Raw genomic sequence first — 13,698 nt, forward strand, 5'->3', positions numbered from 1 at the left:
AAATGACCATGCACATTTTTTAATTGCTCTACTTTGTATAAAAGTTCACGTGGGAGACCTAATGTGGTTGGATATAGTCTGAATTAATGTGCCATTAATTTAGCAGTAATGCATAACTGTCCAGTGCAGGTGTCAGGATGTCATTAACATGACTTTACCTCTGCATAATAAAACTAACTCTGCTAAGTTGAGATAGAAATGTGTGTTTAGAAATAGATCTTATTTCGCCAGCAAAGAGGTTGTTCAATTATTCATGCCTTAATCTATCATTCATCCATTGTTTTTTTTTCTCCTGTTTATGACGCTATAGAGCTGTACTGTTGTTCCAACTGTAAACTGTGTTTCATTATCATGTGTGAGTTTAACTTGGCAGTAGATTTTACAGTTAAATTGTTATAAAACTTAATGGTTGTATTATTCCACAGGTTTGATTACAGCCAACATCAATTATTAAACACAATTGTTTTGACGTCTGAAGGAAATACATCGATAGTGATAATAAATAGTATTGATAACACAGTGTGAATGATTTGAGATGATATAGATGCAGAAAAATATGTTGTAAATGACTAGATTAGATGTATTATCAGATTAGTTTGTCTCAGATCTTGGATTTCAGACTCTTATTTTAATGATCATGTATTTGTGGTTTGTTGGCAACTTGTCATTGTCTCTTGTTGTTGATGCTGTGAGTGAAGTGAAACCAATGAGGGCATGCGTCCTTTAGTGCTCCCCTCGAAGCAACTCAACCCAGTTAACAGTTTATTGATCTCCAATATCTCCAGATGCAACCCAGATGACATTTAACACACACAGAGGCCTTACTCTCCAGATTAATGGACAGGTAGTAGCACTAATACAGCACACATGCTCTTTGAGTGTTGGTGTCCCTGAATAAATCAGCCAAATTTTATTACTATGTCGATGGCCTGGGTGTCTAAAACATACAAAATAGATTTCTGCATAAAAGATGAAGACATAACAGTGTCAGTTTGTCTTTTTTATATCTTTCAATGATTTGAAATATGCTTATTTAGTTTCTTGGAAGATGAGAATATTGATACCAAATATCATGTGTGCACAGTAAATATGAAGTTATTGCCAGCAGTCTACAGATTCAATAACAGATTTGTTAGTATCGGAGCTTATTGAATTTGTTTATTTAACCAATCCAGATGTCTAAACTCAGAGTTGCTTGCAGCTGCGAACCCAAATCATTTGCAACACTCTCATTTTTACTCATATATGCAGCGAAATGCTCACACTGTAGAACCTAGCTGTCAAGAGTACATTAATCTGCATTAGATTTGGTTTATTTTAGCTGATAACTACCCATTAAAATATACTTTGATCACCCCTTTTACCTGCTGTTTCATATTATAAACTCAAAAACCAATGGTGGGCGTCCGGTGGTCTAGTGGTGTAGACACAACATGTCCGGATCTTTATTGTCACTTAGATACTAGATGATTAATCCAATAATCGTAAAAACTATCAACAGATTAATAAATAATGGAGGTAATCATCACACTTTTGTTGATAGAGCTGATTGATTGAGCTGTATGTAACCTGCATAGTGCTCTTTATATTCCATTATTCACTGCTTTTATTGGATAGCTTTTCAGACTGATTGCAGAGTCATCCTGCATTACTACGTGATAACTTTGAAAGTTACAGCATGAAAAGATCATTAGAGAGGCAATGGTGAATGCAGTCAATAAGGATTCAATTCAAAGCCATACACACATGAGAAAATACCCTTATGGTCCTGTTTGCAACCTCATTCAGCATTTAACATCATGCAACTGAGATAAATACTTGCCAATAAAACTGAATAGATGAATACCACCAATACTCTTCCCAGCCTCAGTCTTCATCCCATCAGTGTTGACCTTCAAAAACACAACAAACTGAATTTAAAAATAGAGCACAGAAAAAAGCTGTTACTGAATGAGTCTTTGCTTTAGAATAATAGTTTTTTGTTGTTTTTTTTTTCGACCCACGCAAACGTGTAAATGTGTTGATGTTCTTAATTTCATTTCAGTGAGGTAATGCAGTGCTGTAACCATGGCAACCTATCCAGTGCATGCACATGCAAGGCCACCCCTCATTTCACTACCAGCTCTGCCAGGTCAGACCTTCATATACCAACATTTAGACATGTTTTACAGGTGGAAGTGGCACATTATCCCGTTTTTCTCCCCGAATATCAGCCGTGATGCCAGCAGTAATGAAACATCTACCATTCATTTAGCCATAACACACGGCAAGCACTTCATGGCCACGTGGGAATGTTATGAAAAATGATATTTTAAGTTAACAGATTGACTGTGTATAGCCATTTTTTTCCCAACCTTCACCATTACTCTGAAGCACATACTGTACAGCTGCAGAGGTGAGTTTAATAAATTACTCTGACTGAGTTCTCAAAGGTGAAGCTGTGTAGCAGCCACAAGGGATTTCTTTTACTGCACTCATACTATCCTCCCCTGTGTTGCATCTTTCAATTTGAAATTGCCTCCTAGCTTTTAAACTCACTATCTTACCACTCAGCCATTTTTGCTTTGCTAGATTTTGCATGCCTTCACTAACTAGAGCTATAATAATTTAGCATTTCCAGTAAAAGGTTGTATGAGCACATAAAACCTTGGAGCAACAGCACTCTGCGCTTGTGCCACTGATTCAGGTAAACAGGGCCCCTACTCACCCTGACAATCTGGTGTGCCAGTAGAATGGTTGATGGTTTCATGAGGTCCCCAGTAACACTGCAGCACCTGCCCAACACTCCTGATGTGTCATCTCTTGGCTGATGTGTGTGTGCATGGTATGGTATAAGCTGATATGCAGAAACATAGAGAGGTGGGAGGTTAAGCAGGGAAACACCAACTGTGATGGTTTAATATTCAATTCAATTCAATTCAATTTTATTTATATAGCACCAAATGACATGTGAGGAATCACTTTCAAGGTGCAATGGATTGATTAGAGGAGAGCAGAGGAGAGTGTAGGAAGTATCTCAAAATATCAGGTTTCAATGTTTAGTTTTCTAGGTTTGTAAGTTATGTTTGTTCTTAATTTCTCAAATTTCACCCAGCAGTGCTCAGGAACAAGAGACAGGTGCTCAAACTTAGCCTAGTGTTTACTAAGTGGAGATTTACGCATCACTAAAATAAAACCAGTTGCACCACACAAACTAGATCTTACCTAGAGATTAGTTGTTACTAAATATTTATACCTACTAATTGCCAGGTGGAACTGTTGTGCAAACTGGCTGAATGAACCAACTGACAAGACTAACATATCTGACCTGACACTTGAAATTTCACAGGAGGAACACAATATACCTCAAACTAGAAAACTTTATGCTAGTAACGTTCGACTATATGACCAAATAACAACGGTTAGTTTAGCATAATCGCATGTTTTACTCTCAGTGTAAACTGCATGAATACTACTGATTCTAAAACAAACATAGTTCTCAGGGTATGTAGATATAAATAAAATAGAGTCATACCTAGATTCAGACAGGATTTGCAGTTAAGTTTATTTTATCTTTTGGCCCCTAAAACTGTTACTTTTGGAAATTATGTTATAGCTTGTGATGCTACAGTGACTTCCTGTGCCCAGTTGGTTGCTCCTTATTGGACAGCACTACAGATGTTTCCTAGCAACTGAGTTACACATTACTGAAGTGTTTACTAGCTAAAACATTTCTGAAGTTTTAATGGTGAAACCTGTCCTGTTTTAGTAAAATCACTAGTTTAAAACTAGTTAGAAGTCACTAAGAACTCAGGAAGGACTTTACACACAAATTTAGTGATGGACTTATGAACGGCTGGTGCAATCCTGTCTAAGAGTCCAGTGTGTGGGAAGCTTCTGTTCCATGTAGTCAGTTTTCAGAATATTGTGGCTGCCACATTTAATTAAGAGACACATTAGTTTTGATTAGCACAATTTTAATTTGTAATGACAACTAGGCCTTATGGATTTACAGTATATTCGAAACATATGAGCCAAATATGTCACAGCGTGCCAAAGGGAGACACATCACATAAGATGGACTTTTTGAAGGGAGAGTTTGCTTGTGATACTGGCAGAGAGAGAAAGAATACCTTTGTGGTTGTTATCAGGACGTAGCTCTGTATATGAGCCGGATGAGACAATCTGGAAGAAAGGAAACACGAGTCAGAAATATATTGTTTGAAAAGAAGAGTAAAGGAGTATCAACTGCTGAGGTATGGGTATCTTTTTCATGATGCTAATATTGAATAGATTTTATCTTTTAGTTTAGGTTTATTTGATAGATGTCTTGGCTTCATGATCAGTTGGTGGTACATCTACTCAGTATGTAATACATTAAAATACTAAATACTAAAAGCAATAAATTGAATACGGCCCTGTGATTACGGTACTGTATCTGGCCAAACACCAAGAGTGCTGGAGAACATATATTTCTGGGTTGACTTTGTACTGGCTTGTCTGTGCTTTAAGTAGGCAAATGTTTACGCTAATAAATGTGTAAATCTTGTGGTGAGATCATTTTATCAATGAAATATCTTATATTTTTGTTTGAAAACTGCTGTATTGCAGCCCTGATGCATTAATGATAAGAACAGGTTTCACATGTACAGTACCAGTCAAAAGTTATATGCGCATGTACATTACTGGTACTGTATATGTATGTTCCATTTACAAACCCCACAGCAACATCTTTCTCTTTGATTGCCTGCTTATTGAACTGGGTAGGAATAGCAGTTCCTCAGCTTTCATCAAGAGCTTCCAAATGTCAAGTGCTGTTATCAGTGATCAATACACATTTGCTTGATTAGTGTAATTAATAGGGACTCTAGCAAGGCTGAGTACATATCGATTTGGTTCTAAATGACCATAGGTGAATGGTGCATGTTCTGCCTGATCTAATACTTCCGACAACCTGTCACTTGCAGCACAAAGTGTGGAATCAGTTCTCCTGGCAGATGTTTCGTGAGCACTCATGGACCCAGCAGGTTAAAATGAGAGATCCTCTTTCAAACTAAAATTAAAGTTATACTTATTTCATAGTTTTTAAGTTAGCACCTTGTTGGAGAACAAATCAACAAGAAAACAATCCATTAGTGGATTTTAAAGGAATCAATGACTCATTTAGAAGCTGGACCTGTTTTTAGCGTGAGATAAATGGTTTGGTGCCAATTTGGCCTGAATTGTGATGTATTGTGGAGTGTACATTTGTGCACAAGCTTCTCTTGAAGGTAATATGAGTGCAACTTTTTGCTCCCTGCTTGTGTGTCTGAGCCAAGGATTTAAATAATGACTAGATCAGTGTCTGAATGTTATCCAAGGAGACTCCTCTGCAACTGTTCCCATATTGAATTATCTTTGTAGCTAGCAGCATATGCAGAGTCATACCTAGGGGATTAGATGGTTGATATCTGTGACTCATGCACACTGGAATCACTGTTGTTAAGGTTTTGTTTTTTGTAAAATAAGATAGGAAACTGACTTGTGCCACAGCCTTTTTTTTGGGAAATGCAAATGAACTGAGCCTTCAGTTATAACAACAAGTAAAGAAAAGTCAACAAAAGCTTGACCATGCTCAATGACTCCTTGTAATGTGATTATGCTCTACCTGTCCATACAAACCGGCAAAGATCTGGAGGAGGGAAAAGTAAAACATCTAGCAAGCTTCTTTAGGAGCTCATAGACTAAATAATATATAAAAGCCAAGTCAATACTGGACTGGTGGGTAGACAAAAAGAGGTTCTAAAGAGAGACTCTAAAGGCACAAATACACTCCCGAGTGGAGGCGTACATGGACAGCTGCGGACACCACAGATAGTAGTAGTTTTGTTTATACTACTTTCTGGAGTCCGCTTGGAGGATGCGTTCCACACATGCACAGTAGATGGGCATCTACAGGAAGACAGCATAGTGGCCACAACCAATTGGAGATACGCTGATGTCCACACAGAGCCTATGCGTACACCCTCAGATGACGAAATTTATGTCACACGGACCCTAGCGGACCCTTGCATACTTGCAGACATGGAAAGTATAATTTTGGCTTGAGGGGAGTCATTTGTGATCGTATGGAAGCATGCTAGCATTTGCTAACATGATAGCCATTAAAAATTTAAAGAAGAAACGGTACATGAAGGCTTGTTGCAGTGAGATTATTTCTGGAGTCTGTTTTCTTCCCTCTTTTAGTAGAAATGCATTTAATATGGGGCCTCCTGGTGGTCCATGTCTTGGAATGTACCACAATATCTCTTGTTCTACTTCCTGTGGAGGCTTATGATTCTGGTTTTCCCCCTCTCTCTTCCCACATGAATCCCTTCTAGTGAAATATATATGTATTTATTTCATAGATGAAGAAATTTAAAAGTCTTACATACTGGGACTGCCACAAGTACAAAAAAATCTCAAGTTAAAAGCAGAGAAGTTAGTATTTTAGCCAGGGGCCACACGTTCCTGAGCTTGAACTATAATAAAATCCTTTTGGCATTTGTAAAACTGATTGGGAACCAGTCCAGCAGAGACAAAATTGGGGTGATAAGGTCTCTGTGCAGCACTACTGTAGTACCATCATCCATACTGGGGACAAGCAGAAGATGTGAAATTGAATTTTTGACTACTGTATGAAGGTTATAAAGTCGGCTGAGAAAAAAAAAAGACATTTGATACACTCTAAATGAAAGATGCAAGACAATTCTGCACTCATAACCTCATCCTTAAAAGTCAAATCACTGTGAAAAACCACTCACACATTTCTGGCCACTTATCTAATGCTGGCAGATAGACCTCTTTGCTGCTGGAAATGGCAAAATGTTACTTCAGACTTTTTATCGCTGACATATAATAAGGTTCAAGACATATAGCACTTGACATCATGAAGTCACTTTCTTAAAATGTCAAGAGTCGGGTGGATCATTTGCTTTTGAGAGGACACACAGTTTGGTGTTAGTGGTGTAGCAATAAAATAATGCATATCTACTCTTTCTAATGCATTATTACACCTTCGTGAAGGAGCATGTAGAAAGGAAAGATTAAACAAACAATGGAGTCTTGTGGCTGGACATGTGCTGTATTTGCTGAGGAGGAGGATGAGTTGCCAATGGTGACTGTGAACGTTATATTGGAGTAAGTACGAATCAGTCAAGAGCAGTGCCGGTGACACCTACCCAATGCCAATAGGCATTCATTTAAAACTGGATGATCAATGGTGCTGAAGGATGCACTGAGGTCTAAAAGTAAAGAAGCGTGTGCCTCTGTTATTAGAAGACATTAATGAAGAGTCTCTTACTCTCTCTATACACCTCTTACAAGCTCAGTGCTCTTCCTCAGGCAGTAGTAATTGACTGCATTGTGTACGTCATGTTACAGCCGCTCTTATGTCTGTCTTGTGCTCTCAGTGTGCTCTTGATTTGTGTTTCACTTTTTTTTAATGTAGAAGGACCTTCCACATGTCTTTCTGTTGTTTCTCCTCTTTGGAAGTGTCCTCTTTGGAAGTGTTTCTTTAAAAGCTAGACTTGTTTATCTACTTGTTATCTGCTTTTCTTCCACTGGCAAAAGCTGTAGTTGCAGAGGTGAATCTGTTGATTTAGGCAGCAGATTAAAAAAAATATGTTTAAAGGCTGTCAAGCTACTGTCACTTTCTTTATGTCGTCACTGTCTGACACATTATGTTCTGCTTGATGTGCTGCATTGATTTTTCTTTTTCCTGCAGTGGCTTTAAGGTACTTAACAGGAATTCTGAATGTAGAATTGTGGAGTATAGTGTATTAAGCATCCAGGTCACATAAATGTGTTGATACTGCTTGTGAGCACACATAACAAGGGATTAAACACTGTTAACATTGGCTGTACAGTCAGAGTGCAGTAAGCATGCCACTCTGCAGAGCAAAGCATTGAAGCTCCGCTGCTCCCTGCGAGGCTGATGACCTACTTTTCCACTCCAGGCAATAACATACTGTACTGTATCCAGCCATGTAAAATTCCTTCATCGCTCTCTGCATTGCATGTGAAAAGGGGTGGGGGGGGGGGCTCTGGCTGGCTGAAACACCTGAGCTACTGATGCTAGTTTGTAGACACTCACCCACTAGAACCTGCATGTAGTGATACAGTAAGCTAATGCCAGGCTTTGTTTCCACTGAAAACCTGAAGTGGTGGAGAGGCTGCATGAAATAATTCAAAGACTGTCGCTATCTGCAGGTCAATAAAAGTAGGATAGAGAAAGGCTCGATGTCAGGCTGGTTGAAAAGAGAGGAGGCAGTTAATAATAGCCTGCTGACAGAGGGCAATGTACTAGAATCAAGTGGGTTGTAAAAAAAAAAAAAAACAAAGCAAGAAAAAACAGCTCCACTTATACTGTAAATGAGTGTCTTGGGTGAACTAAGCCTTGCTCTAACTGACTCACATAAATACTCATAACGTGTATTCACTTCCACAGACAAGCACAAGCATGCGCGGAGACTGAGCCTGATCAGTGTGCAATGTCCTAAAATTGTCTTTTTCACTAATATCAAATTCTGTGAAATCATTGGAATTTTAATGCAAGGTAACATAAGACCAGGGGTTGCTGTGGCACAAAAACAGAAATAACTGATAGTGGAAACATTGAATTTTATAATGACTGGATCAGTCACATAAATACATAAATAAATTTAACACTTATATATTTAATGTCTCATTTAATTTGTGATTTATTTATTTATGGTGAAAATTAAGCATTAAATTATATAATTATATATTTATTCATTTATTTAAGCATTTAATTATATAATTATTTATGTATTTATATATTTAGTTTCGGCCCTTAAAACCCTCCATAGTGGGGCACACTTATGTTAGATACTTTAGTTAAATGTTGCTAACAGGGCAGATATTGTTATCAAGTAGCATTAAACTAAAGAGAAGCAGGTGAGCGAACTGTCAATCAACGGCTACTATAAGTCTTCAAATCTTACTAAGGGAGCAATAATTTCCAAAATGACCACCAGCACACTTAGAGGGCCTCAATTTAGAAGTTGAGACCATAATGACTCATTGAAAAAAAATATTGGTTCAGTATTTCTAGACAGAAGTTGACAATTCTTGAATGGGAGACCGTTGGAGCCAGCATCTAGCGGCCGTCAGTGGCATTGCAGTTTAAGGTACCTCCGCACTGACTTCAGCCGCCAGCAATAGGTTGATGTAAAATGGAAGCACTAAGACCAATGTCATACAGATAAAAACAAAATAATCTATCTTGAAAATCCCTTGAATGACGATCTTAGTTCTTAAACATTAAATTATTCAGCACTTTTGTTAATAAGTAATCAGATTCATTGCTGGATTCAGATTTAATAAAATACTGGGGATGCACCAATCTGACTTTTTCAGTCCCGATACAGATACCGATACCTGGGCTTTAGGTATTGGCCGATACCGAGTACTGCCAGTACTACCAGTGTTTGATTAATAAGCTATATGCCTCACTGGGAGGAAGAGACTGGGATCATTCTTCTATGTGTAAGGCAACATCAGGATTGACTTAAATATTGCTTTCCTAACTTTGTAAAACAAAATGTAACAAATAAATACATAGATATAAATTTCATGAATTGTTATTTATTAAAATAATGTTATCCGATACCAGATCGGCCTATTGTCACCAGTACCCGATCCAGCTATTTGAGTCAGTATTGGACCAATATCCAATCCACATACATTCCCATTTCAGTTGCAAAAATTAGGCAGTATGTCCAGATTAACCTCTTTAGGGGTCAAGAAGAAAATTATGATAATTATTATACACATGTATGTATATATAAAATAATGTCAGATATGGTTTTGTCTGTCATCTCCCCCAGGACGCTGTGACAGGGCTTTAAATAGCAACAGAATCATTGTTGTGTATTCTGCTCAGTGTCATCAACGCCCAGAGGTAGTTAACCTTTAAATGGCTGTAAAAGCTAGTTGGATGTGAGCAGTCGTGACACCAACGGGTGGGGGCAGCAGGCCAAGATGAGAGCAAAGGAGGAATCATGTCATAGCCCGGCCAGTGAATCACTCTCCCATGGCAGTCTCTGAGACAAGTGATGGCCCATGATGCTTGCGTATGCTGAGATGTGTTGCGTGTCTCCACAGACGAAATGCTGTGGCAGTGGGCTCTGACGAAGAGATGTGAAACACAGTGTTTGTGATTATAGGCCTCCCAAGGACGCTGAGTGTAGACATAGCAGAATGGATTTAAAATGTCGCCTGTTTCTAAAAAGTGTAGACTTTGTGTGCCTGTCATTTCAAAAAATCCTCTGCTGAGGATTTTCCCCACTTAAGCTGCAGTGAGATTCTGCAAATAGCTGGTTGGCAGGTTTTTACCCATGCTAGCAGCATGCCTCTAGGGATAGCAATTTCAGTCTGTCCAACACTTTGGTCCAGACTGAAATATCTCAACAGCTATGTGACGGTTTGCCACTTTTACTTCAGAGTCAGAATGATGCTTCTTGCAGACAAGAGTTAAGTTCCACAGAGTGCGCTGAATGTGTTTGCCTGCAGCCTGAGCAGGACTTCACTCACTTCTCCAATAAGTCAAATGTGCCAGGACGGTTTTTGTTTTTCTGTAAGACAGCTGCTTTTTTGAATGGATTTTTTTAGCTTGTTCCCTTTAGGCTTGTTGAAAACAAGTGAACATTCTTGTCTCAACTGAATGCAAAATGAAAAATGTAATACTCAGTCGTCTTGGAGCCTTGAGAGATGTCTGTTCGTCCACACAGATTAGCTTACCTGGGTCTCATTGCCCAACTAGGGATGACCTTGTAAGACCAGCTCCTGCTGTCCATGCAGAAAATGGGTTTGTGTTGAATATAACTGAATCTAAAAACAGTCTCTATGACTGCACCAAGAACAAAAGCCTACTATAATACTATCGTCATATTTCTCCTTGTCTACTCAGTTAGGCATAAAACCAAAATGTGTTAAATTTACAGTGATATTGAATTGAGAAAAACAATTACAAACAACTTTGGTGCGGACTAGGGCTGTGCAATATGACGGTATATATCGTGTGATAATAGAAAAATGTCTATTGTTTCGTATTATGCTCGATCGTTTATTTTGTTGTGATGCAAATCACACTCTTTACAGCAATATTTTTCGTCATTTGGAGTCTTTCCATCTTTTGCGCGGATTACATTGATAAATTATTCTTCTTGGCTTTTTAGTCGCAAAGCTTTTATTGCACTTACAGTAAATGAGTTTAGTTGTCATCAACTCTTGAACTCTCCACCACTGTCTGTCTCTCCTCTGCTGCGCTGCACACACACAGGGGCACGGACCAACTATTTATTCATTGAATTAAAATGTGTTACATCGGGATGGGTATCATCATCAGGATATGAAATAACCCATATGGGGATATGAGATTTTGGTTTTATCACCCAGCCCAGGTGCAGACTAAAATATCTCAACAACTATTACATAGAGTGCTATGAAATTTTGTACATACATTCATGGTCCCCAGAGTATGAGTATGAGTCCTACGGACTTTGGTGATCCTTATGTTTTCCTACAGTAGGATGAAACTGGTGTGGATTTACACAATTAAAAGTAAAGATCAGTCATAGTTAATTCAACCTTGAAATTAGTTACCTAACATTGTACATTAACAGCATATAAAAGTGATACTCTATTTTTGGTTTTAGTGCCATAATTAGAAAAGGTTCTTAGGAAATAATTATATTAACTGGGTCATTTAATGGGGAGGTTGCTCTCCACTGAAGTGGGAGTCCTCTATAAGACAGTCTGCTAATACTCATATTTGCCGTTACTTGTAGTAAAACGAACCACTAATCTGCTGGCAGTGTGTTGATGCAGAGGGCAGGAACAAAACAAGTGATTGGCCACTGCTGTTCACTGAATTCCCTGCAGCTTGCACTTGAGTGTTACTCATTCCAACTCATACACTCTTAAATATTAAGCCTCCATTACCGCTTTTCATTCTGCTTGTAGCTGATGAACTTGCAGCTGAACTCTGTATATATCTGCAAACTGGCAGATAACCCGTAATGAATATTCATGAATTTGCCAGGCACTCATGTGAGTCCTTCTCCCCGCTACTTTTTTCTCCTCTCTACTTTTTCCAGTGCCCTCCATGCTCAGTCCTCTCACATGCCCCCAGTGTCTCTGCGTCGTCATACTCCTCCTCCTTCTCCTGCTCATTTGTCAGTCTCATCTATGCTGTCTACCTTTACTCCATTCCCAAAGCCTCCTATCCATCCTCTTCTTTAACTGCCTTTTAATTAAATTGCTTTGTCTTCTCAAGCTTTCCTCCGTAGTGTCTTCATAGTTATAGTCTGTCTCATTCTCTGTTAAACTGTGATGAATTACTTTTGAGCTCTTTTTAGTGTTTATTGGATAAATGCTGGTTTGTCTCAGCTCATCATTTCATGCAGAGTTCATGTGGTACTTTGTTGGCTTTTCTAAAGAGAGCTACCCCCGAGCAGTTTTCTTCTTCTTGTATGCAGGTATTATCAGCCAGTCTATAATGTGACTTATCTTGGCCTCAGGCTTGTAAAGGAAGTTGGGTGTCAGTAATGCTTTTGCTGTATACTTCTCCACATTTTTTTCCCTTTTTCTCTCATTTTGGACAAGTCCACTCTCCTTTCAGTGTGGCCCTTATCACTTCTAACTCCCTGGGAAGGATGTAGACAAAGACATAATCCTTCATGTGCTTCCCATTCACAAACAGTAGTGTTCAATGGGGAGCCCAGTTAAGCTAGAAGCATCACAGTGAGGGGTTTGAACCTGGGGGGTTTTGGGTAAACATTTAGTATTTTTATGTTTTATTCAGTTTTTCACAGAATTTGGTTCTGTTTAATGTTGCTGCCAGTTTAGATAGTCACACTTCACACTCAAGATGCACTACTGTGTTGTTTGATGACTTGCCATCCTCTTTATAGGAAACAGTTTAATGTAGAGTGATGATTATTTCCATTATTGTTAATCTGTCAATTATTATTTTGATTCATCATTTAGCCTATAAAATGTCAGAAAATATGGGAAAATGTCTATCAATTTCCCAGAGTCCAAGGCAACATCTTGGTATTGCTTGTTTTGTCTGACAAGATATTCAATTGATATTAAACAGAGAAAACAAGCAAATCACCACATTTGAGAGGCTAAAAACAGCTAGGACTTTGTATTTTTGCTTGATCTTGCTTTAATAAATACTACTTGATTATCCAAATTGTTGCAATCAATTTTCAGATGACTTATCAGTGAATTGACTAATTGCTTCAACAGTAGCTCAGATGTAGATGGATAGTGGGCTGGTTGACAGGTGATTGACCTTATCTGCAGTGAGTTTATGTGTGGATGTTTGTGTGTTTGCCGAGATCAGGATATCTCATCAGTCCATGAATAGAGACTTTATATTATCAGCAGTGGGTGACTGAGACTGTGGCCAAGTTGTCATCGATGTGAGTGGGTCTGTGAGAGTATTGGATGTGTTCAGAGAGATGAGTCTGTTCTCTATAGCCTGGGCACTTGTGATCCTCATGCTACAAATCATGTTGTTATCTTTGTTGTGTGTTCTGGCACTCGCTGAAATCCAACTCTGGGACAACTATGAATACTTGGGGTTGAGGAAGCAGAAAGAGGGGGAGGGTGGCATCGCCTTCTCATTGCCAGAAAGTGATTCTGGGTCTGTGTCTTAGGCTGTTG

The 13,698-nt window shown here is 38.6% G+C and overlaps 1 protein-coding gene across 3 annotated transcripts in view; it reads left to right on the plus strand.

The window, feature by feature from the left end:
• Window positions 1-13,698, plus strand: part of gnai2b (guanine nucleotide binding protein (G protein), alpha inhibiting activity polypeptide 2b) — a 42,367-nt gene that overhangs the window by 11,412 nt on the left and 17,257 nt on the right. The window contains exon 2 of one of the 3 annotated variants that reach the window (XM_042406939.1): window positions 2,045-2,131. The exons of the other annotated variants lie outside the window; for them this stretch is intronic. Within the exon in view, the coding sequence (XP_042262873.1) occupies window positions 2,068-2,131 (64 nt within the window). The 5' untranslated portion in view covers window positions 2,045-2,067. The remainder of the gene's footprint in view (window positions 1-2,044; window positions 2,132-13,698) is intronic. 3 annotated transcript variants of the gene reach the window in all.

This window comes from Thunnus maccoyii, chromosome 3 (assembly GCF_910596095.1).
Source record: "Thunnus maccoyii chromosome 3, fThuMac1.1, whole genome shotgun sequence".
Classification (NCBI taxonomy): Eukaryota; Metazoa; Chordata; class Actinopteri; order Scombriformes; family Scombridae; genus Thunnus; species Thunnus maccoyii.